At 31.7% G+C, this 21,491-nt stretch overlaps 2 protein-coding genes across 6 annotated transcripts; both read right to left on the bottom strand.

The window, feature by feature from the left end:
• Positions 1-2,684: 2,684 nt before the first annotated feature.
• On the bottom strand, positions 2,685-11,414 carry LOC111699469 (motile sperm domain-containing protein 1). 4 transcript variants are annotated; one of them, XR_002764758.1, is made up of 8 exons: positions 10,927-11,414; positions 10,304-10,389; positions 6,616-6,694; positions 5,812-5,950; positions 4,488-4,591; positions 3,969-4,270; positions 3,599-3,647; positions 2,685-2,845 (listed from the first exon to the last, which is right to left on the bottom strand). XR_002764758.1 is itself a non-coding variant. In XM_023470158.1 (6 exons), the coding sequence occupies exons 1-6, from the start codon at positions 11,071-11,073 to the stop codon at positions 4,181-4,183; spliced, it is 645 nt and encodes a 214-aa protein (XP_023325926.1). In that variant the 5' UTR covers positions 11,074-11,414; the 3' UTR covers positions 2,901-4,180. The 4 variants fall into 4 exon arrangements, 2 of the variants coding, with proteins under 2 accessions (XP_023325926.1, XP_023325925.1); XR_002764757.1 differs by lacking the exon at positions 2,685-2,845 and having other exon boundaries at positions 2,901-3,647; XM_023470158.1 differs by lacking the exon at positions 2,685-2,845 and having other exon boundaries at positions 2,901-4,270.
• Positions 11,415-11,693: 279 nt separating this feature from the next.
• On the bottom strand, positions 11,694-21,459 carry LOC111699468 (uncharacterized). 2 transcript variants are annotated; one of them, XM_023470155.1, is made up of 11 exons: positions 21,409-21,459; positions 20,374-20,434; positions 19,215-19,401; positions 18,707-18,813; positions 18,512-18,551; positions 18,375-18,455; positions 16,336-16,429; positions 14,158-14,253; positions 13,245-13,352; positions 12,873-13,027; positions 11,694-12,491 (listed from the first exon to the last, which is right to left on the bottom strand). In XM_023470155.1, exons 1-10 carry the CDS (start codon positions 21,436-21,438, stop codon positions 13,004-13,006), a joined length of 828 nt encoding a protein of 275 aa, XP_023325923.1. In that variant the 5' UTR covers positions 21,439-21,459; the 3' UTR covers positions 11,694-12,491; positions 12,873-13,003. The 2 variants fall into 2 exon arrangements, with proteins under 2 accessions (XP_023325923.1, XP_023325924.1); XM_023470156.1 differs by having other exon boundaries at positions 12,881-13,027.
• Between the last annotated feature and the right edge of the window lie 32 nt (positions 21,460-21,491).

Genomic DNA, 21,491 nt, shown 5'->3' with positions numbered 1-21,491 from the left:
CTACTAGGTATCAAACTCTCTGGAACTAATAGGCGTCATACTCTCCGTAACAACTTGGTTTCATACTCTTGGGAACTACTGGGTTTCAAAATCTCTGTAACTAATAGGTTTCACGCTCTATGTAACTACAAGGTTTCATAATTTCTGTAACTACTAGGTTTCATACTCTCTGTAACTACTAGGTTTTATACTCTCTGGAACTTATTGGTTTCATACTCTCTGTAACTACTACTAGATTTCATACTCTCTGTAACTACTACTTGGTTTCATACTCTCTATAACTACAAGGTGTCATACTCTTTGGAACTATTAGGTTTCATACTCTCTGTAACTACTAGGTTTTATACTCTCTGTAAATACTAGGTTTCTTACTCTCTGGAACTACTAGATTTCTTATTTTATTGAACTAATAGGTTTCATACTCTTTGGAACTTCTAGGTTTCATATACACTGATAAAATTCCTAGGAAAATAAAATTAAATAATATTTGAATTATATCAAGAGAGTCAAGAGTTTTTTATAATCTCAAAATTTCTTTAAAAATGCTTGCAATTAAGCACGGCAATATGATCACCACAGCCGACTTTTGACTAAATTCAAATATGTTCAGCAAGAAACGGTATTAATTATGATGTGTGAGTTTGTCGTTTAACCTTTGTAAACTTATTTTTATGAATAGATAGAGAACGATTTAAACTTTAGGAAATTGATGGCGGAATCTTTCTAAACTGAACAAAGAATAATTCCAGATCCTATGTGATAAACAGAGCAAAGTTGAACAAGTTTTTCGGGACGATTATTCCACATGTTATTGATCTAGAATAATCGTCCTGTGAACTTTTTAAAGCATATCACACCTAGCTTTGTGTATCATGTATGAGGTAGATTAATTGTTTTTTTTGGTTAAAAAAGAATCCATCATTAATTTTCTTTCAAGGTTTGAATTCTCAACAAGTTCAGAAAAGGTTCCGTAAGGCCCTTAATGAATCCCAACATTTAGATCCTAAATATTTCATACTCTCTATAACAAGATATTGATAGATCTCTTTGAAACCATTGATAGGTTTCATAGGTGGATACAGGGGGGGGCGGGGGCGGCAGGACCTTCGCACCCCCCCCCCCCCTCACGAGATTTCGAGGCAAAAAATTTGATAATTCGTATGTGTATTTGATTATTTAATGGAAATATAATATTTATTGAATAATTGAATCCAATAAAAATAATTTTAATGAGTCTGAAGGCAGTATCTGTTCGTTATTTTTCACTTTTATTATGCTTTCAATATGTACATTGTTCAGACTGTTTCTATATTTCTGTTAAGAACACAGTATTTGTGTAAACTGTATAACCGTATTCTTAAAACAAGTATAGGCATGGACATAGTTCTATACTTACTAACCACTTCATCTACCAAAAATGCAACATTTATATTTCACTTTATCTTTAAAGGGGAAAGTTTGTAAAGTATAAAAAGAAACATTAATAATATACAAAAAAGCTAGTGAAGAAGACCAATAATATACTGCCTCAGTTTGAAATATGATATGGTTATGTATAAAATTGTAAACAATTATTCTTTTTTTTCAGAAAAAAATAAAAATGCGCTTCGCATCTTGATGTGTTTGATTCTATTTTTGGAATTTTTTGTTCCTATTTTCAGAATAGTTTCTCAACAGCACTTAAGGGAAAGAAAACCTAGTGCATAACAGGAAAAATATCTATCTTAATAAACTATAATTTGTGATAAGTTAAAAATCTAGTTTTTTGTCTCTGGAACTACTGCTATGAGTTTCATACTCATTGGAATTAATACTATAGGTTGCATACACTCGGGAACTAATGCCATAGGTTGAATTCTCTTTGGAACTAATGCCTTAGGTTAAATTCTCATTGGAACTAATGCCTTAGGTTAAATTCTCTTTGGAATTAATACTATAGGTTGCATACACTCGGGAACTAATGCCATAGGTTGAATTCTCTTTGGAATTAAATTCTCATTGGAACTAATGCCTTAGGTTAAATTCTCTTTGGAATTAATACTATAGGTTGCATACACTCGGGAACTAATGCCATAGGTTGAATTCTCTTTGGAATTAATACTATAGGTTGCATACACTCGGGAACTAATGCCTTAGGTTTAATTCTCTTTGGAACTAATGCCTTAGGTTAAATTCTCTTTGGAACTAATGCCTTAGGTTAAATTCTCTTTGGAACTAATGCCTTAGGTTAAATTCTCTTTGGAACTACTGCTATTTTGCATACACTCTGGAACTATTGTTAAAGGTTTAAATTCTCTTTGGAACTATTACTAAAGGTTTCATTCTCTCTAGAACTACTTTAGGTCTTCTTAGTCTCTGAAACTACTCAGAATTCATATTCTCTTGAACTGCGGATAAATTTCATACTCTGGAACTAATGATAGATTTGATACTCTCTGGAACTATTGATAAAATTCATACTTTCTGGACTGATAAAATTCATACTTTCTGGAATGATAAAAATTATTTTCACGTTACGACGGTGGAATATTTTTTTACCAAAATGTCATTTTCCTGAACTTGACAAGCATTATTTTCAAAACTGAATCTATTCGACAAAAACAGGCAATTCTAACCTTTATCATTTTAAACGCAGAACATTGAAGGAGAAATGTTTTCTTTCTTCATCTAACAATGTACATATATAAAATCGTGATATAGATTTATTCAAGCAGAACGAACAAAAATTTATAAAAATGAGTTTAATGAAATTTTCTTTGTATAAAATAAGTGATCGAAACAAAATACACAAGAATTTTGATTATAAAAATATATGGAAGGTTTACATTATTGAATGGTTTAATGACTAAAATGTTAATTAGGCAATAATAGTAAATACATGGTTTTAGAAGTTTTTTTTAAAATTACTTCTCTTAATTCATGCAGTAAATAGCTCTACTTAAGTTTAATCTTAACAGCATAAGTTCTGTCTTCTGAAAACCATTAAATTCAAAGCCCAATATAGTATTTTACCGTACGGACGACATTTTAACAAAAAGAAAACTTAGAATTAAACAATACCTACGGGGTGAACAAAAAACAGCAAAGTAGTAAATTAGTGTGTTCAATAAAAAATATCACCCTTAAATTTTTTTTTAATTAAAAAAATAAATAAAAAAACGTAATTGAGAGTAAAAAAAATCAAAATGGAACTCATGTCCTTTCTATAAACAAACTTGTTGGTTTCTTGCAATTTTGTTGTAATTTTGATTATGATTATAAATGTATTTAATATTATCGAGTGCTTGGATATATATTGGATATACTAGGTGCTAGGATACCAAGATACTACAGTAATTTAATACTAGGATTCAAGATAGTGGGTTACTAGAATTCAGAATACTTGGATACCAGGATACAAAGACACCAATACACCAGGAAAAAAGGATATCACAATACTATTACACTAGGATACCACAGAAATTGGATACTAGGATACAAGATAGAAGGATACTTGGATACTACGACACTAGGGTACTTGGATACAGAATACTAGGATACAAGATAGAAGACTATACTACATAACATACTGAATAATAACAAAATACAATGATCTTACATTTAACCTTCAAAAATGTTTACTTAATGCCAAAACTAATATCAAATATCTTATAATTGAATAAATCTTAAAGAGACTGTCTACCTTATTTCGATTGACACTCAATTTCAAACGTTACAATCCATAATTCACAATAGTACCATTTATTCCTCTATTGAATTAACAATAGTACCATTTATTCCTCTATTGAATTCACAATTGTACCATGTATCCCTCTATTGAATTAACAATGAGGATGATATTGTATTTTTCTGTCTCTAACAGATAAAATATAATCTCAATCTCCTTCATTGTCTGGCTGTGAATACTTCAAATACAGGGTCAACAGAAACTACGTAGACAATTCCTTTAAGATATGAATAAAGCGTACTACTCTTGATATCTTAATAAACAAATGGCAAACACGGGGTGAACTGTGTTGAACAGTACTGCACTGTTCACAGTGTACAGTGTACATTGTACAGTGTAGTTTAATAAAGCACAGATCTAATCATAACAAACTGACGCAAATAATTAGAATTATATGTTTGCTGTATGTATATCACGGTGTCGTGGTTGACGCAGAAAAAGCGTACTAAAGCTCTATGTCCTAAGAATGGCCATAGTGACCAGACCAAGTACATACGCAAAAACAAGTTTCTGGTTCAGCGAGAGATGCAACCAAGGATAATCCTAAAAAATCAAATAACTAAGAAGTACAAATGTAACAATCACAATCACAATCACAATCATAATCACAATAACAATAACAATAACATAACAATAACAATAATAAAAATGATGATGATTATATTAATATTAATATCAATGATAATAACAATAACAAAAATGGCGGTTAACCAAAATTCAACTTTGTACATTGTACGCTTACTTAAAATCAAAAAATTACCTGCAATAATTGACTTCTATCATTTTCACACGATGTTGGAAGAAAAAGGGCTAAAATACACACAACAGCAGCAAAACAGGCAATATAGTTGGGAACAGGAACATCTAAAACAGGAATATATTCGGAACAGGAACATCTAAAACAGGAAAATAGTTGGGAACAGGAAAATAAAACAGGAATATAGTTGGGAACAGGAGCATCTAAAACAGGAAAAAAATTGGGAACAGGAACATCTATAAAACAGGAATATAGTTGGGAACAGAAACATATAAAACAGGAATATGATTGGGAACAGGAAAATCTGAGACAGGAAAAAGTTGGGAACAGGAACATCTAAAACAGGAATATAGTTGGGAAAAGGAACTTCTAAAACAAGAATATGGGTAGAAACAGGAACATATTAAACAGGAATACAGGTAGAAACTTGGAACTTATCTATGTATAAAAAGAAGTAATAACTGTATGTTTGTATTACAGATCATAACTCAGGAACCCCTTGACCACTTCATTTTAAATGGATAACTCTTTTGAATCCTGGGAAAGCTGGGTTCCCAAGCTAGTACATTATGTAATACATTTGCTTGGGAACCCAGCTTTGCCTAAAAACTAAACTTGCGCTAAACAAGTCAACCCACTCAACTTAAATGTTCAAGCCAAGCTTAGAAGATTCCCGTGGTTCTCTCGAGTTTGAGACAAATCAGTCAAGGTATCCATGATGTATGATCGGACAGACAAACAGACAAACAAGATATTAATTATTATATATGTAAACTAACTTAAGAACCCAGCGTTGCCCAGGGTACTCACTACTCATAGCTACTCCCGCCGTTTACCCGCGCTTCGTAGTAAATTTTTCCATATAAGACTGAACCCACTCAACTTGGAATCTCAAAACCAAGCTATGAACATTACCGTGGTTTTAGGCAAATAAGTGAAGCTGTGATAAACAATTTTTAAATTTTTTTTTATTGATTTTGATGGTTATTATATCGTTAGAACTGACGAAGGTCAACCCAGACCGAAATATATTTCCAATAAATGTGGAACATCTACTTTTTTTTACTCTAAAGAGGTTTGGTCCATCACAATCACCGAATTTTTAATGTTTATGAGTAATGATCATACATCCAAATAAACATGAACACAAACAAAAATAGAGATTACTTCTTTACATAAATTTATGCATTAGAGCAACTAAAACAAGAATATTGGTAAAAACCGAGATACCACGCCATCGATACTGACATAAGCATTTAAGAGTACCTTAGTGAATCGTTGATGGCCCCTTTTCTAAACCTACGTTTGAAACCATGTATAAATTTACCTCTAGGCGGCGAATCTCCGTCAGATTTGAGGAGAGGAAACCCTGGCTGGGATTTCCTCTGTTTGTTGCCTAGTGAGGCTGATTCTGCCTCTGGTAGCCCAGGATGCAGAATAGCCAACACATCCTTCTTTCCAAGGATCTACAAATACAGGAGTTAAAGTGCAATTTTGGTCGATTGCAATCAACAGAATAAATTGGATCTTCTTAAAATATTATTTGCTTAAATTAAGCCCAAAAGGGCCTTAACAAGAAATTTCATAGGGGCAGTACCCCTCTCTAATGGGGAGGCCGATACCCCCCCTTTCTCATAAATTCCATAAAATCATGCCGGAGACGTACTCAGAAATTTTTCTAGGGTTGGGGGTTAATTATTTTCTTTCTTATCAGAGTGGGCTCAGCAGCCGTTGTTGGGGCCTAAAGAACCCCTGGCAACCATAAATTATAGGGGGGGGGGGGGCTGAGCCCCCATACCTAAGTACGGATCTGTACCGTGGTTATGCAATTTGCATGTTGTTCAAGAATTTGAGTTACCATGCTTTCAGGGCCCTCCGCGCATTTTTAAAAATTTAATGGAAGTTGAATTTTGATGGAGGCAAATTTTTGAAGATTTTATCATTCATAGAACTTCCCGCCGTTTTGACGTTTATTTGAAACAAACATACAAACAGAAAAGCAAAGTTATCAATTTCAGATTCAAATAGGTAAGCAATCCCTTTAAACAACTTGATTGATCGCAATTATCTATCATGTAAGGGTATACATGTCACACTTGATTCTGTTTTAAACGAAAAAAATCCAACTTACCTCGCTAGTACCTTCTTCGAACATGTGAATTCTAAATTTATCCGTGGTTTCTACAGACTGTGGGGATACAGCTACATGTCTACAATCAATCAATAAATCAAATCAAAGCAGAAGTTTCTGATGAAAATTATTGGAAAATTCCTTTTTTAAAGGAATTACTTTCTGATAGATCAAATGAAATTCAAATTCTCGGATATGAAAGGGATGAACTGTCCCAAATAATTAACCATTTGTGCTGTAACTCGTTTTTTTTTATTTTGTGTAACATATATATTTAAAATGTTTTGTAGTCTTAATAATCTATTGTACCGGTATGTGTACGAAATAAATCTATATAATAAAACAAGACATTCGTACATATCTCTTATAGGATAAAAAAATCGACATTCTTTCAAAAAAATTTTTTGTTCCACGGGGAACGCCGGCCGGGCCTTCAGCTAGTATATAATAAAATAATAACTAACCGATCCTTCAGCTAGTACATATTAAAATACTAACTAACCGATCCTTCAGCTAGTATATAATAAAATACTAACTAACCGATCCTTCAGCTAGTATATAATAAAATATAAAATAATAACTAACCGATCCTTTAGCTAGTATATAATAAAAAAATAACTAACCGATCCTTCAGCTAGTGTATAATAAAATACTAACTAACCGATCCTTCAGCTAGTGTATAATAAAATAATAACTAACCGATCCTTCAGCTAATGTATAATAAAATACTAACTAACCGATCCTTCAGCTAGTATATAATAAAATACTAACTAACCGATCCTTCAGCTAATATATAATAAAATAATAACTAACCGATCCTTCAGCTAATATATAATAAAATAATAACTAACCGATCCTTCAGCTAGTATATAATAAAATACTAACTAACCGATCCTTCAGCTAGTATATAATAAAAAAAATAACTAACCGATCCTTCAGCTAGTATATAATAAAATAATAACTAACCGATCCTTCAGCTAGTGTATAATAAAATAATAACCAACCGATCCTTCAGCTAGTATATAATAAAAAAATAACTAACCGATCCTTCAGCTAGTGTATAATAAAATACTAACTAACCGATCCTTCAGCTAGTATATAATAAAATAATAACCGATCCGTAAAATTAGTTTTATGTTTTCTTTATATTTCAAAGAAGCAGAATTGTTTTCGTAAAGTGGTTTATTTTCTACTTTTCTGAAGAATTTCTTTTTAAGAAGAGAATTAAATTTTAGGATAAATAAAGTTTCTTACGTTCTTTTTGTATTAAATAATAAAAACATTTGACAAAACCTAGGGAGAAAAATAAAAACAACAAATTTGTATATTATTTATACAGGAAAAAAGGTACAAAATTAAATTCAACGAATAGAAGAACAAAAAAAATACAGGGTGTCACAAAAAAACTGTAAATGAATGTATAGAAGAAAAGGCACCATATATATCAAATAAAGGGAAATGATAAATATGATAAAAAAGTTAAAATGAAACAATTCAAATACCGCAAAGATTAAGATTAATTTACGAAGAAATAAATGATTTTTTCTACCTCATATTGTAAATGGAAGAATTACCTATACCTTTTAACTATGAAGGGATTGCCTATACCTTTTATTAATGAAGGGATTGCCTATACCTTAAATTAATGAAGGAATTACCAATACCTTAAATTAACGAAGGAATTACCAATACCTTAATTAAATGAAGGCATTGCCTATACCTTAAATTTATGAAGGAATTGCCTATACCTTATATTAATGAAAGCATTGCCTATACCTTATATTAATGAAGGCATTGCCTATACCTTATATTAATGAAAGCATTGCCTATACCTTATATTAATGAAAAAATTGCCTATACCTTAAATTAATGAAGAAATTGCTTATACATTATGTTACAGTAATAAAGGGAAGGGTTTATATTACAGTAATAAAGGAAGTGTTAATATTACAGTAATCAAGGGAGTGTTTATATTACAGTAATCAAGTGATTGTTTATATTACAGTTATAAAGGGAGTGTTTAATTACAGTAATCAAGGGAGTGTTTTTATTACAGTAATCAAGGGATTGTTTATATTACAGTAATCAAGAGATTGTTTATATTACAGTAATCAAGGGATTGTTTATATTACAGTTATAAAGGGAGTGTTTATATTACAGTAATCAAGGGAGTGTTAATATTACAGTAATAAAGGAAGTGTTAATATTACAGTAATAAAGGGATTGTTTATATTATAGTAATCAAGGGAGTGTTTATATTACAGTAATAAAGGGAGTGTTTATATTACAGTAATAAAGGGAGTGTTTATATTACAGTAATAAAGGGAGTGTTTATATTACAGTAATAAAGGGAGTGTTTATATTACAGTAATAAAGGGAGTGTTTATATTACAGTAATAAAGGGAGTGTTTATATTACAGTAATAAAGGGAGTGTTTATATTACAGTAATAAAGGGAGTGTTTATATTACAGTAATAAAGGGAGTGTTTATATTACAGTAATAAAGGGAGTGTTTATATTACAGTAATAAAGGGAGTGTTTATATTACAGTAATAAAGGGAGTGTTTATATTACAGTAATAAAGGGAGTGTTTATATTACAGTAATCAAGGGAGTGTTTATATTACAGTAATCAAGGGAGTGTTTATATTACAGTAATAAAGGGAAGGCTTTATATTACAGTAATAAAGGGAGTGTTTATATAACAGTAATAAAGGGAGTGTTTATATTACAGTAATAAAGGAAGTGTTAATATTACAGTAATCAAGAGAGTGTTTATATTACAGTAATAAAGCGAAGGTTTTATATTACAGTTATAAAGGGAGTGTTTATATTTAAGTGATCAAGGGAGTGTTTATATTACAGTAATCAAGGGAGTGTTAATATTAAAGTGATCAAGGGAGTGTCTATATTACAGTTATCAAGGGAGTGTTTATATTACAGTAATAAAGGGAGTGTTTATATTACAGTAATCAAGGAAGTGTTAATATTAAAGTGATCAAGGGAGTGTTTATATCACAGTTATCAAGGGAGTGTTTATATTACAATAATAAAGGGAGTGTTTATATTACAGTAATAAAGGGAGTGTTAATATTACAGTAATCAAGGGAGTGTTTATATTAGGGTTATCAAGGGAGTGTTTATATTACAGTAATCAAGGGAGTGTTTATATTAAGGTGATCAAGGGAGTGTTTATATTACAGTAATCAAAGGAGTGTTTATATTAAAGTAATCAAGGGAGTGTTTATATTACAGTAATAAAGGGAGTGTTTATATTACAGTAATAAAGGAAGTGTTTATATTACAGTAATTAAGGGAGTGTTTATATTACAGTAATCAAGGGATTGTTTATATTAAAGTAATAAAGGGAGTGTTTATATTAAAGTGATCAAGGGAGTGTTTATATTTAAGTAATCAAGAGAGTGTTTTTATTACAGTAATAAAGGGAGTGTTTATATTACAGTAATCAAGGCATTGTTTATATTAAAGTAATAAAGGGAGTGTTTATATTAAAGTGATCAAGGGAGTGTTTATATTACAGTAATAAAGGGAGTGTTAATATTACAGTAATCAAGGGAGTGTTTATATTACAATAATCAAGGGATTGTTTATATTAAAGTGTACAAGGGATTGTTTATATTACAGTAATCAAGGGATTGTTTATATTACAGTTATAAAGGGAGTGTCACCTTATAACTATATCAACACACTTCTGCCCTGATATTCTTCCTTCGGGTTCAACAACGGCATACTTCTTAGGGTTGTTACACAGCACCTGAATAATACAGAAGATTATAGAGGTTGTTATACAATATACAGCACCATAATAATACATAAGATTAAACGGGTTGTTATACAATATACAGCACCTTAATAATACATAAGATTAAACGGGTTGTTATACAATATACAGCACTTTAATAATACATAAGATTATAGGGATTGTTATACAATATATAGCACCTTAATTGTACAGAAGATTAAAGGGGGTGTTACACAGCGTAATAATAAACATTGAATTAATTTGAGTGGTAATTTATTTAACGTTTGAATGGGTAAAATTCAAATAATATTCTGAGAAACAAATAAAAAAGGCAAAATCTTCAAAACCAAGAAAAAGGAAAAACTTTACCCCCCTCCCACCCCTCTCCCAATAATACTCTTATAATATGGGCATATTTTTAAGCGCTTGAAATAACCCCCACATAAATCAAATGACCGCCAAAAGAATTTTCATAATACTGGTTTTTGACCAGTGCGCCGTCGCGCCCACTTCCAGGAATCGTGTTCGAAGATCGAATCGAAACTTTACCTTAAACGTAACATCGAACTCGTAGGGATTATAGATGGTAACAACACGCTTGTGTGTGGTCTGGTCGTCGTAGTAGAAGTCCAGCTGGACCGGAAATACGAATACAGGGATTCTCCCGTCCATTATACTTGTACTTGATGAACTCATCTTTATCACAGGATAGAGTAGTTTTCCGGAGACACTGATTTATCTTTCTCAGATACTTAGATCACTGACCAGATATTATTCACTGATATATTCCTTTAAAAAGCAAAAACCGGTTTCACTTGTTTGTAAACAATACTATTATTTTTTTTCACGTTCTCCATGTTAGTTAAAGGTTCTCCTAGTTCACGTGTTTATGTTACTGTTTACAGTTTACTTAGTGTGATGAGAGGGGGGGGGGGCGGATGTTAACAAATCCGGGCCGGGTATCCAATAATCCCGCTCCAGGTTAACTGCTCCGACCGCTATCACCAGATGCTAGAAGCGCAAGGGTCAACTCAGCCCCTTCCAGGAGACAGGAAAATTTAATAAGTTTTAAAGTAACCAAATAAAAATTTATAATAACATGGTGCAAAAGCAATTGTTCTTTTGGTATCTAAAACATAAAACATCACGAGAACAATTTCGAAAAAATAATTTCTGTCTTTCCTGTTTATGTTGACGATATGGTTTAAACAAAACATTTGTTGACTCTACGCTGATTCCCGCGTAAATGTGGTACGCAAACTGTGCGTAACCTTGAAAGTGTTTTCCCCTGCGTAGCTATAGCGTACACATATATATCTGAAAGAATTGAACATATAATAAGAAAAATATATATAAAAATCATATCTTTTGACTTATTACAGAAACAGGAATTACTTTTAAGTATTTAATATTAATTTCATATTTCATCTATAACTGCATGAAAGTGTGCCAACAAATATGAAAAACCAGTTTGACAGTTCCGTATAAATAGCGGAAGTGTAGCGGAGCACGGAAGAGCTGAGAGGAGGGGGAACGATGAGATGGGGGGGGGGGTAAGAGAAATATAGTTAAGTAGAGAGCGAGGATACAGATTTTCTAGAAGCATAATAGAAAGAGAAATTTCCACTTATTATTAAAATTCTGGAATGTTTCCTAATTGGAATAATATTTGATATATAATAACTAAATAATATTTGATATTTTGTCTAAAAATTATTATAATATTTGGATTAACTCTGACAACAATGTTTTAAAACTAAATTCTTGAAATAAAACATAATTGTGTAGTACCACAGAATAACTGTATTTCACAAATTGAATTCAACATTGACTTGGTCTAATTGTTACTGTTAAAAGTAATTTCTCCGAACAAAAATATTATCTATCAAATGAAATCAAAAAATATTATTGAATGAGATCATTTAAAACTAAAATTAAATACATTTGAAGTTATTCTTAATAACTTGCACCAAACATAATCACATAACATTAAGAAAGATGGAATATGAGGTGTTATTATTACATATTAATACTTCCTCGACTAGTATTCTTAGTTGACTTATACCATATTAGTTTGGGAACCCGGCGTTGACCAGGTTACTCATAGCTACTATCTAATTATACCAAATTTAATATGTTATTTCTACCATATTAAATGCTTTATCATTCAACAAAGGGGGGGGGGGCATAAAACGTATTACTCTCTGGAAAATTTAAACAGTGTTTAAGCATAACTTAGAATTGTCGTAGGAGGCTGATTTTTTGCATGCAAACTCAGAATTATGTATATTACATGCATTTTTTGGTTTTTTGCTCAGATTCCTTAAAAACCAAAAAATGCATGTAATATATGTAATTTGTATGCAAAAAATCAGCCTCCTACGACAATTCTAAGCTATGTTTAAACACTGTTTAAATTTTCCGGAGAGCAATACGTTTCATGCCCCCCCCCCTTTGATGTGTCATCTTTGTCAAGTAAAATGTGTTATTTATACCAAATTACATGTGTTAAATGTGTTATCTATACCAAATTACATGTGTTATCTATACCAAACTACATGTGTTATTTATATCAAATTAAATGTATGTACCGCCGCCTTGACAATTACTTTTTAAACTACAAGTACTAAGATCCAGTTCTCCAAACAACCTAGTAACAAAACAGATTTTAAATTTAGGTTTAAAGTTACAACAACAACCCCCCCCCCCAGTCCCACCCCCCAAAAAATCCAGTGTTGGAACCGAGTGCAATTGCGTCCAATTCATTAAATTAAACTGAATAGCAGAATGAAAAAAAATAGAAGATCTGCGATGAAAAACTTGCAGAGGATAAATTACTAACAAATTCTTAAAATTCAGTTTTGTTCCTTATTTCTCCAATCCGCTCTGGTAGATTTAAACTTAGCGCCATCTCTGATCCGACCCAGAATAAATGCTCCGAATACACGATCCTCGCTCTCCAGTCCCAGGTACTCCTGGACCAAGTGTCAGTTCAAGGTCAACAATAAGGTCAGCGTATTGATTAAGGTCAGTGCCATGATTCAAGCCAACCATCATGTCAGATGATAAAGGTCAAAGAACAGGTCAGAGTCATTATTGTGGTCAACCAAAAGGTAATAGTGCTGATAAAGATCATTAATACGGTCAGAGTCATGCTAAAGGTCAACCATAAGGTCAGAATCATGATTTGGGTTAATTAAAAGGTCAAAGTCATGAGTAAGGTCAGACTAAAACAAAGATGAAGACTCGACCAAGATGAAAACTAACCCAAAGATGAAAACTAAAACAAGATCAAGACTAACCCCAAGATGAAAACTAAACAAGATCAAGACTAACCCCAAGATGAAAACTAAAACAAGATCAAGACTAACCCCAAGATAAAAACTAAACAAGATCAAGACTAACCCCAAGATGAAAACTAAAACAAGATCAAGACTAACCCAAAGATGAAAACTAAAACAAGATCAAGACTAACCCCAAGATGAAAACTAACCAAGATCAAGACTAACCCCAAGATGAAAACTAAAACCAAGATAAAGACTAAAACCAAGATGAAGGCTAAAACCAAGATGAAAACTAAAACCAAGATAAAGACTAAAACCAAGATGAAGGCTAAAACCAAGATAAAGGCTAAAACCAAGATGAAAACTAAACCCAAGATAAAGACTTAAACCCAGAACAAGACTTAAGTCAAGAAAGGACTAAAACCAAGATCAAGACTAAAACCAAGGTCAAAACTAAACCCAAGATCAAATCTAAACCCAAGAATGATAGATATACCTTAAACTGATTACTATCCCGGGCATGTTTACACCAAGTATGAGAGGACCAGAACCCACCACATCCGGGCAGAGCGGTCAGCGCTAGATGAATGTTCTAAATATAAAAATATAAAAAACATTGTTTTCGCTCGCGCAAGGGAGTGTTCGCGAATAGGGTAAAGAATAAATAATAATTTAATAATGAATTGAAAGTCACAAATTTTATTTTTCTCCTGTTTCTGTCAACATAATCAGTTTACACAGTGCAAGGCTAGGCTTAAAGAGAAGAACAGTTTTTTAACAGTTGCACTTTTTGGCATTTAAAATAAATTCCTTAAATAAACATAGAATATTTAAACTGGTCGCTTTTTCATTTCATCATGGCTTATCCTGAAATCAACCCTTATTATTATTGCCAACAATCCATATAGGTCAGTCAATTTGAAATCAGACACTCCTTAGTAGGTACCATCTTCGATATTTTCAAACTTTAATTATTATAAGACCTACGTGAGACATTACATAATCACTAATCAGTCATTTTTAGACTCTGTTGACTTTCGTGTGCGGAGCACTGACGTCATGAAGTTTGGACCTCTGCAAAGAGTTTGCTCTTTTCAATTTACTACAACTTTTTTGCTCTTTTGAGTTATCGACCTATACTTAACGTCATCAAATATTTTCAAATAAAAACTTGTTTTAAAAAAAAGACATCGTATACTTCGATTTGTTTATTTCACACAAAATACTCTTATATGTTGAAAATGCTCTGTGAAAATGTCATGCTTGAGAATTATTGGGTTAGAAGTTATGCTAGGTTTTGTGAGCGTAATTCGCCGGTTTTCAGTGATTTCTGCCAAACCAGCGGAGATAGCTTGCTCAATTTAAAATAAGAATAAATTGTATTGTTAGATTTGCATTTAATTCATAGATAAATTTCCTTAATTTGTTTGGAATACACTATTAAAATTTCGTGATCGAGATCTGACTGATTTAGTTATTTCGTCAGTTTTTGTGATCGTATTTTGTGGTTTTTAATGTTTTCTGCAAAAACTGTGGAGTTAGTTAAATGTATAATTTCTCTCATACAAACATATTTTCAAACATTTTCTTTCAGTTAAACATTATTTTTAATACACAGCATTTTAACATATAAGAGAGTGTTTTGTGTGAATTTTAAAAAATCAAATATACAATGTTTTTTTTTAACAAGTTTTTATTTGAAAATATCAAACGACGTTAAAGTTTATATTATCGATTACTTATGAATTAACAAATAAAGCCTTATTCATTATCTATTTGATGACGTTAAAATTAGGTCGATAACGCAAATAGCAAACAAGTTGTGCACAATCTTTGCAGAGGTCCAAACTTCATGACCTCACTGCTCCGCACACGGAGGTCAATGCTCACATAGGTCTCTTAATATTTCAAGTTTGAAAAAATCGAAGATGGTGCCTAATAGGAGGTGGGGCTGTTTTCATTGGACTGACCCAATAGAAAAAATTAACATGCCTCTGGCCACATAAAGAAAATTTTTATTAACATCTATTTTTGATTTTTGTTTCACTCATGAAAATAACCAAATATTCATATTTGTTGACAATCCAGATTAAAATAAAAATAAATACATATATTATTAACTATACAATGTATCAAAAAAACAGCTTCTTAAGAAATTTATACTAAGTTCTCATCATAATTTGATTTTTGTAGATCTGCAGTAGTTCATCTTTTCCGAGCGAATACCATTACCATTGCTTGCAAAAAGAACACTTTGAAGTTTAACTTTTTGGCTTTAGACCATGATCATTTATCAATGTTTTTGATCATCGCGTTAGAATCAGATTTATTTCTTTGAGACACCCGGCGGCAATATTCAAATTTGTATTACTTATATAAATATTAAATATTAAATATTAAATATGAAATATGAATGAATACATACAAAGATCAAAAATTAATCTACTAACATTTTCAAAGCTAAATTTTCAAAAATATTAATCAAATATAATATTTTATGCCAACATAATATTTTGTTGAAGAACGGAGTTTTAACCCTATCTCTGCTGGGGTACTTGAAAACCAGGATATGCTGGGGGGGGGGTCCCCCCCAGCAGGAATAGGGTTAATGGAGAAATCTACATTTTTAATTTAGACTTTTGAGATTTTAACTCAACAAAGATTTTTATCCAACCTGTACACTACAAGAGGTTGCAGCAATCTCCTCCCATTCAGGCAGTAGCTTGTCAGTCAATGCTTGTCTTTTCATGCCAATCACAAGCATATGGCTAAATAAATCAGGGATTATAAGCTTTTACTCCTTCTTTAGTATGCAATTATACATTGAATTATAATTAGGATATCAGCGCGCCAATCTTCTATTTCAACTTTAATAGTGGCTCAATCTTTCAGCATTTCTCTTCGATAAACCTTCCCTAGGGTCATGTGAGGTCACAAACATAATTTGGGCACTATCGGATTCGGTTCAGCCGCTTGGACCTTTATTGGATACAAGCAAACAAACAAACAGACAGACAAGCAAAGTATGTATTTACGGAAAGGGTCATTTTCCCTTACACGGTTGCACATTCCTTTTTCTGTGGCTTAGGATTGTATGGGTGTTATTGTTATTCTATAGATGGACGCCGATTATCATATTAAATTATTTTTATCACTTTATAATTTTAAAAATGTAAATATTTTATAACCGAATATAAATCACATACATGTATTTATAGATTTTTGGTGAATCAATATAATAATATATGAATATATTCAGGACTAGGGCCGCAACCCTTATATAACCTTCTTACTGTCAACGAGAATGGGTTCACACCCTTTGCTATTGGAAGATGTCAAAGTCTACTACAGTCAACGAGTATGGGTTTACACCCTTTGCTAATAGTAGATGTCAAAATCTACTACAGACAACGAGTATGGGTTCACACCCTTTGCTAATGGTAGATGTCAAAGTGTACTACAGACAACGAGTATGGGTTCACATCTTTTGCTAATGGTTGATGTCAAAGTCTACTACAGTCAACGAGTATGGGTTCACACCCTTTGCTAATGGTAGATGTCAAAATCTACTTCAGTCAACAAGAATGGGTTCACACCCTTTGCTTATGGTAGATGTCAAAATCTACTTCAGTCAACAAGAATGGGTTCACACCCTTTGCTTATGGTAGATGTCAAAATCTACTTCAGTCAACAAAAATGGGTTTCACACCCTTTGCTAATGGTAGATGTCAAAGTCTACTACAGTCAACGAGTATGGGTTCACACCCTTTGCTAATGGTAGATGTCAAAATCTACTGCAGTCAACAAGAATGGGTTTCACACCCTTTGCTTATGGTAGATGTCAAAGTCTACTACAGACAACGAGTATGGGTTCATACCTTTTGCTAATGGTAAATGTCAAAGTCTACTACATACAGTCAACAAGAATGGGTTCACACCCTTTGCTAATGGTAGATGTCAAAATCTACTTCAGTCAACAAGAATGGGTTCACACCCTTTGCTAATGGTAGATGTCAAAGTCTACTACAGTTAACGAGAATACATTGTTACTTTTGCTGAATCGATAAGTATTTATAAGTTCAATGAATGCATTCCTTAAAATGTTTTGATTATATTTGAGTGCTGACTAATTATCTACTTCAATGAATGTATATTTAGTTGAGATTTCAATATGCATACTTTGTTTCAACAAAAACGATCAAACAAAATTATCAAACATTATATTTTCAATTGGCTCCTAATAAATTTTCTTTTGTGTTTTATTTTAAGCTGAACCATCATACATTATTATTTTGTATTTTGTGTTTGAAAATAAATACTAAATAAAATAAAATAAATTCCAATTTTTTAATATAAAATGATTTTTACGGTTTTTACAGTGAGACCCAAAAAACTGGAAAAAGATTAAGAGGACAATCTTTTGTGTATTTGGTGTTGTTAAAAAAACTAGTTGTAGCACTAGTTTTTGTAGCACAATTGTTATTTTAATGTTCATAAATTGAGTCTAATAGTCGTCTTTCTAGTTCATAATACTCAGTATTATAACATTACATTTACTACTTAACAAATTTAATTTATTTTTTAACTAGTTTTAATAAATATTAAATAAAGAAAATGAAAAAAATGAAAACTAAAATTTGAAACCAATTCTTTTATGTTTTCAATCCACAACAACAAAAACAAGGAAAAACCAAAAATACAATGTTTTTATACCTCACATTGGCGGGTAGAGTTTCTCTCATTGAACTATACTTGTCTTGAAACTTTTGAAATTCATCTTCAGATACCAACTCCCTTGATAAATGGAGACATGAAAATAGAAAAACTAAAAGTAAAGTTCGGATATTCACCTGTTATCACTATACCACTTTTCTATGAAGTCAAGATAATCTGCAAAGAAAGAATATAGAAGAAAAACTAGACATTTTCATGAAAATCCATAAATGGTTGGATTCCTTGGAAAAATTGAAATTTAGTTTTTGCAAATTAAATGCCAACAACAATAATTGATCAACAGAATTTTTTAAATTTATTATATTCTTTTCCTAAAATATTGTTAGGTCCTGATATAACTATATATCTCCAGGGCTGGGTTTTATGGTGGGTGGGAGCCCAGTTTCCCGCCTCCAGCAAATATTCTATAGTCTCATCACTAAACATTTTTAAAGAAACTTACTTAATGTCCAAGTCCATTGTCCAAGTTCATTGTCCAAGTTCATTGTCCAAGTCTATTGTCCAAGCCCATTGTCCAAGCCCATTGTCCAAGTCCATTTTCCAAGTCCTTCATTGTCCAAGTCCAATGTCCAAGTCCATTGTCCAAGTCCATTGTCCAAGTCCATTGTCCAAGTCCATTGTCCAAGTCCATTGTTCAAGTTCATTGTTCAAGTCCATTGTCCAAGTGCATTGTCCAAGTCCATTGTCCAAGTCCATTGTCCAAGTCCATTGTCCAAGTCTATTGTCCAAGTCTATTGTCCAAGTCCATTATTGTCCCACTCCATTATCCAAGTCCATTGTCCAAGTCCAAGACTCCGAGAATTCCAAATCAAAACTTACCTTAAAATCTCACCCGTCAAATCCTTCGGCATAATTGATCTTCGGTCTTTAATAAGTTTGAGAAGAGATTCTGAACCTGGAAGGGAAACATCTCCATCTTGGAGTTCAGATAATCCTTCTCCATCCTCTACCTTTTCTTTTTCTTTCTCCGTCCCAGTTACTTGACCCCTGTGGCTCCAAACATAACCTGAACCAGGCTCAGGTTACCCCATTTTCATTTTATGTATAAACATTGTCTCAAAAATTAATTTTCTCCTCTCAAAAATAATAGATTTAGTAAGCCGTGGAAAATAAATAATATATACAAGGTGAAAAATCTTGCCTGTTTATAGTTTAAGGTAACTGTAAGTGTAATTCAAGGTCACTGTTATAAATCGGGCATTGCCCTCTTTGCATGGAAGGTCACTTGAAATTACGCTTACAGTCCTTTTAAGTCCTTTTAACTTCTAGTAAGTCCTTTTAAGTTCTAGTAGTCCTAGTAAGTCCTAGTTAGTCCTAGTTAGTCCTATTTTACATCCCCCTTATCCAAAGCTTGAAATATAAATTCTCCATCTTAAAGTAGAAAATCTCCACCCTTTGAATATAAATTATTGTTGTTATTATACAGGGTGTCCCTATAAACATGGGAATTCAGTGATGAATTCGAGATCGTCTTTGTTAAGAAGTAGCATGGTATAATTCCTGATATCAGAAGCCATAACAGTATAATGTCTGCTAGAGTTTTTATTTTTATGAAAACGATATATGCTGTAAAGATGTGAGCTCTGTAAACAGTGAAGACGGACAAGTTTACTCTGTATACTGTAATTTTCTTGTTTTACTAAGTAATACCGTATGCAGTCAAAACATAAACAAACAAATGGCAGACGAAAATCTTACGGATTACAGCTTTCTCTGTGCGTATCACCATACTAAGTCAATTTAAAAAGACGATATCGAAATCGTCATTCAATTTCCATTCTGATAGGGACACCCTGACTATAAATATATGTATCCATGATTTCCCCTCATATGAATATTAAAACAAGGAATATATATGCAAGCATTAAAAACTTTGGATTTCAATAAGTGCTGATTACTTGTGTATATTCCTCTTATAAACTTGTGCAGTTTAATATTTTTGTATATTCTTTGTCATGATTAACATTGTACACTGTACCTATTAAGCCTGAGAGGATGAATGTAAGGATAAGGTTTAAAGCTTCAGCTTCCGTTTCTATCTTTCAATTATTTAATTTTTTATATATTTTTAAAATATCTTTATTTTAGCCACCCCCCACCCCTAACGAAAACTTTGTTCATCCTGAAAAAAAATACAATGAAATAAAAATTTTAACAAAGTTTTACGAATTAGTTTTGTACAAGATCTAATTTAATCCTGACTAACTTTGTTTGTTTACTTCACAACGAAGTTCTGAAATTCTAATAAAAAAGTTATGTCAGGGAATGATTACAAACCTATTAGGTCGATTAAAATAAGTGTTACGCATTCTTGACAGTTACCCCAGAAGTCATTCCGTATTAGCTTCTAATTGGTTTCTTTCCATTCTAAACCTCTTTTATTTTTTTTCAGAACACTACCATTCAATGCCGACATTTTAGTTTTTTAAGAACTCTCCCCTTAAATATTGATTTTTTCTAAACACTCGATTTAAATGTTGATTTTTTTTCATAATACTCCCTTAAAATATAATTTATTCACCTTTAAATAATGATATTTTAGTTTTTACAGAACACTCCCTTTAAATATAAATATTTTAGTTTTTCAGAACACTCCCTTTAAATATTTTAGTTTTTCAGAACACTCCCTTTAAATATTATAGTTTTTCAGAACTCCCTTTAAATATCATAGTTTTTCAGAACACTCCCTTTAAATATTATAGTTTTTCAGTACACTCCCTTTAAATATTATAGTTTTTCAGAAAACTCCTTTTAAATATAAATATTTTAGTTTTATCAGAACACTCCCTTTAAATATTTTAGTTTTTCAGAACACTCCCTTTAAATATTATAGTTTTTCAGAACACTCCCTTTAAATATTGATGTAGGAAAACTACCAAACTTTTAAAATAGTTATATCATCCACTTTACCCCTTGAGACAGACAACTTAAAGAGAATAATTGATTTAGAAGTTAATATTTTCTCTTTATAAAACTTTACTCAAAACTGTAAAATAATGAGATTAAATAAAACCTGAAGAGTTTGAAGAATTTCTTTTAACATTTTTCTGAAAATATAATTTAATATTTCTAGTAAAAAAAAATTAAGAAAAGAGC

Source organism: Eurytemora carolleeae, unplaced genomic scaffold, assembly GCF_000591075.1.
Source record: "Eurytemora carolleeae unplaced genomic scaffold, Eaff_2.0 scaffold281, whole genome shotgun sequence".
Classification (NCBI taxonomy): Eukaryota; Metazoa; Arthropoda; class Copepoda; order Calanoida; family Temoridae; genus Eurytemora; species Eurytemora carolleeae.
This window is presented reverse-complemented; position numbering and strand designations above follow the sequence as displayed.

Excerpts from the sequence above, each read along its gene's own strand:
- LOC111699468 (XM_023470155.1), bottom strand. The coding sequence starts at position 21,438 with ATGTTAAAAGAAATTCTTCAAACTCTTCAG. Across the intron at positions 19,402-20,373 it reads CATCCTCTCAGGCTTAATAG|GTTATGTTTGGAGCCACAGG; the intron begins GTACAGTGTACA and ends AGCCTGGTTCAG. Across the intron at positions 18,552-18,706 it reads AGGACCTAACAATATTTTAG|ATTATCTTGACTTCATAGAA; the intron begins GAAAAGAATATA and ends CTTTCTTTGCAG.
- LOC111699469 (XM_023470157.1), bottom strand. The coding sequence starts at position 11,073 with ATGAGTTCATCAAGTACAAGTATAATGGACGGGAGAATCCCTGTATTC. Across the intron at positions 6,695-10,303 it reads TGTGTTGATATAGTTATAAG|ACATGTAGCTGTATCCCCAC; the intron begins GTGACACTCCCT and ends GATTGATTGTAG. Across the intron at positions 5,951-6,615 it reads TCGAAGAAGGTACTAGCGAG|ATCCTTGGAAAGAAGGATGT; the intron begins GTAAGTTGGATT and ends CTGTATTTGTAG.